The sequence below is a fragment of the Sinocyclocheilus anshuiensis genome, unplaced genomic scaffold, assembly GCF_001515605.1.
Source record: "Sinocyclocheilus anshuiensis isolate Anshui unplaced genomic scaffold, SAMN03320099.WGS_v1.1 C32384948, whole genome shotgun sequence".
Classification (NCBI taxonomy): Eukaryota; Metazoa; Chordata; class Actinopteri; order Cypriniformes; family Cyprinidae; genus Sinocyclocheilus; species Sinocyclocheilus anshuiensis.
Genome location: NW_015615734.1, coordinates 1 through 927, shown reverse-complemented (window position 1 = coordinate 927; position 927 = coordinate 1). Strand labels below are relative to the sequence as shown.

General features: G+C 44.6%; 1 protein-coding gene across 1 annotated transcript; it reads left to right on the top strand.

Moving 5' to 3' along the window:
- Window positions 1–25: 25 nt before the first annotated feature.
- LOC107682592 (fibroblast growth factor receptor 4-like) lies at window positions 26–920 on the top strand (the record flags this gene model as incomplete). The annotated part of the gene is made up of 4 exons (XM_016478784.1): window positions 26–211; window positions 308–446; window positions 536–729; window positions 834–920. Coding segments are annotated over exons 1-4 (474 nt in total), but the record flags the coding sequence as incomplete, so codon positions are not given.
- Between the last annotated feature and the right edge of the window lie 7 nt (window positions 921–927).

Below are 927 nucleotides of genomic sequence, written 5' to 3'. Positions count from 1 at the left end.
CTTCCAATTTCTTCTTTCAGAACGCTCTCCACACAGGCCCATCCTTCAAGCTGGTTTACCCAAAAACACTACAGCTGTAGTGGGTGGAGATGCCCAGTTCCTGTGTAAAGTCTACAGTGATGCCCAGCCTCACATCCAGTGGCTAAAACACATAGAGATGAATGGCAGCCGCTATGGGCATGATGGCATTCCTTACGTGAAGATTGTGAAGGTACTTAGCAAGTCATCCATTATACTCTAGAGGTAAAACAAATCATTGTGGAGCGAACAAGCATTAAAACGTTGATTTTTTCTTCCAACTTCTTAGACAGGAAGCTTGAACATGTCTGAAGTTGAAGTCCTATATCTTACCAATATCACAATGGAGGATGCAGGAGAATACACCTGCTTGGCGGGAAACTCTATAGGGTTCTCTCATCAGTCTGCTTGGCTTACAGTCTTATCAGGTAGGTTTGTATAGACACATTGATGACACAAATCCTAAAATGGCTTGAGACTCAGAGGTACAAGTAATGAAATCTTGTCAATTTCACAGAGGAGGATTTGGCCAAGGAGATGGACCTTATGGAGGCCAAGTACACTGACATCATCATCTATGCTTCTGGTTTCCTTGCACTGGTGATGGCCATTGTCATAGTGGTACTCTGCCGAATGCAGGTTCATCCCAGTCGGGAGCCTTTTGATACTCTCCCAGTGCAGAAACTCTCCAAATTTCCCTTACGCAGACAGGTAAGATGACACTTGTGAACAAACCTCATGATAATTCCCCAAGAACGTGGAATTCAACAGAGCATTCTGGATTCTAATCCTGTATGTTTTGGACCCTATCACAGTATTCAGTGGAGTCCAATTCTTCCGGAAAATCAAGTGCTTCACTGATGAGGGTGGCTCGTCTTTCCTCCAGTTGTTCCCCAATGCTGGCTGGAG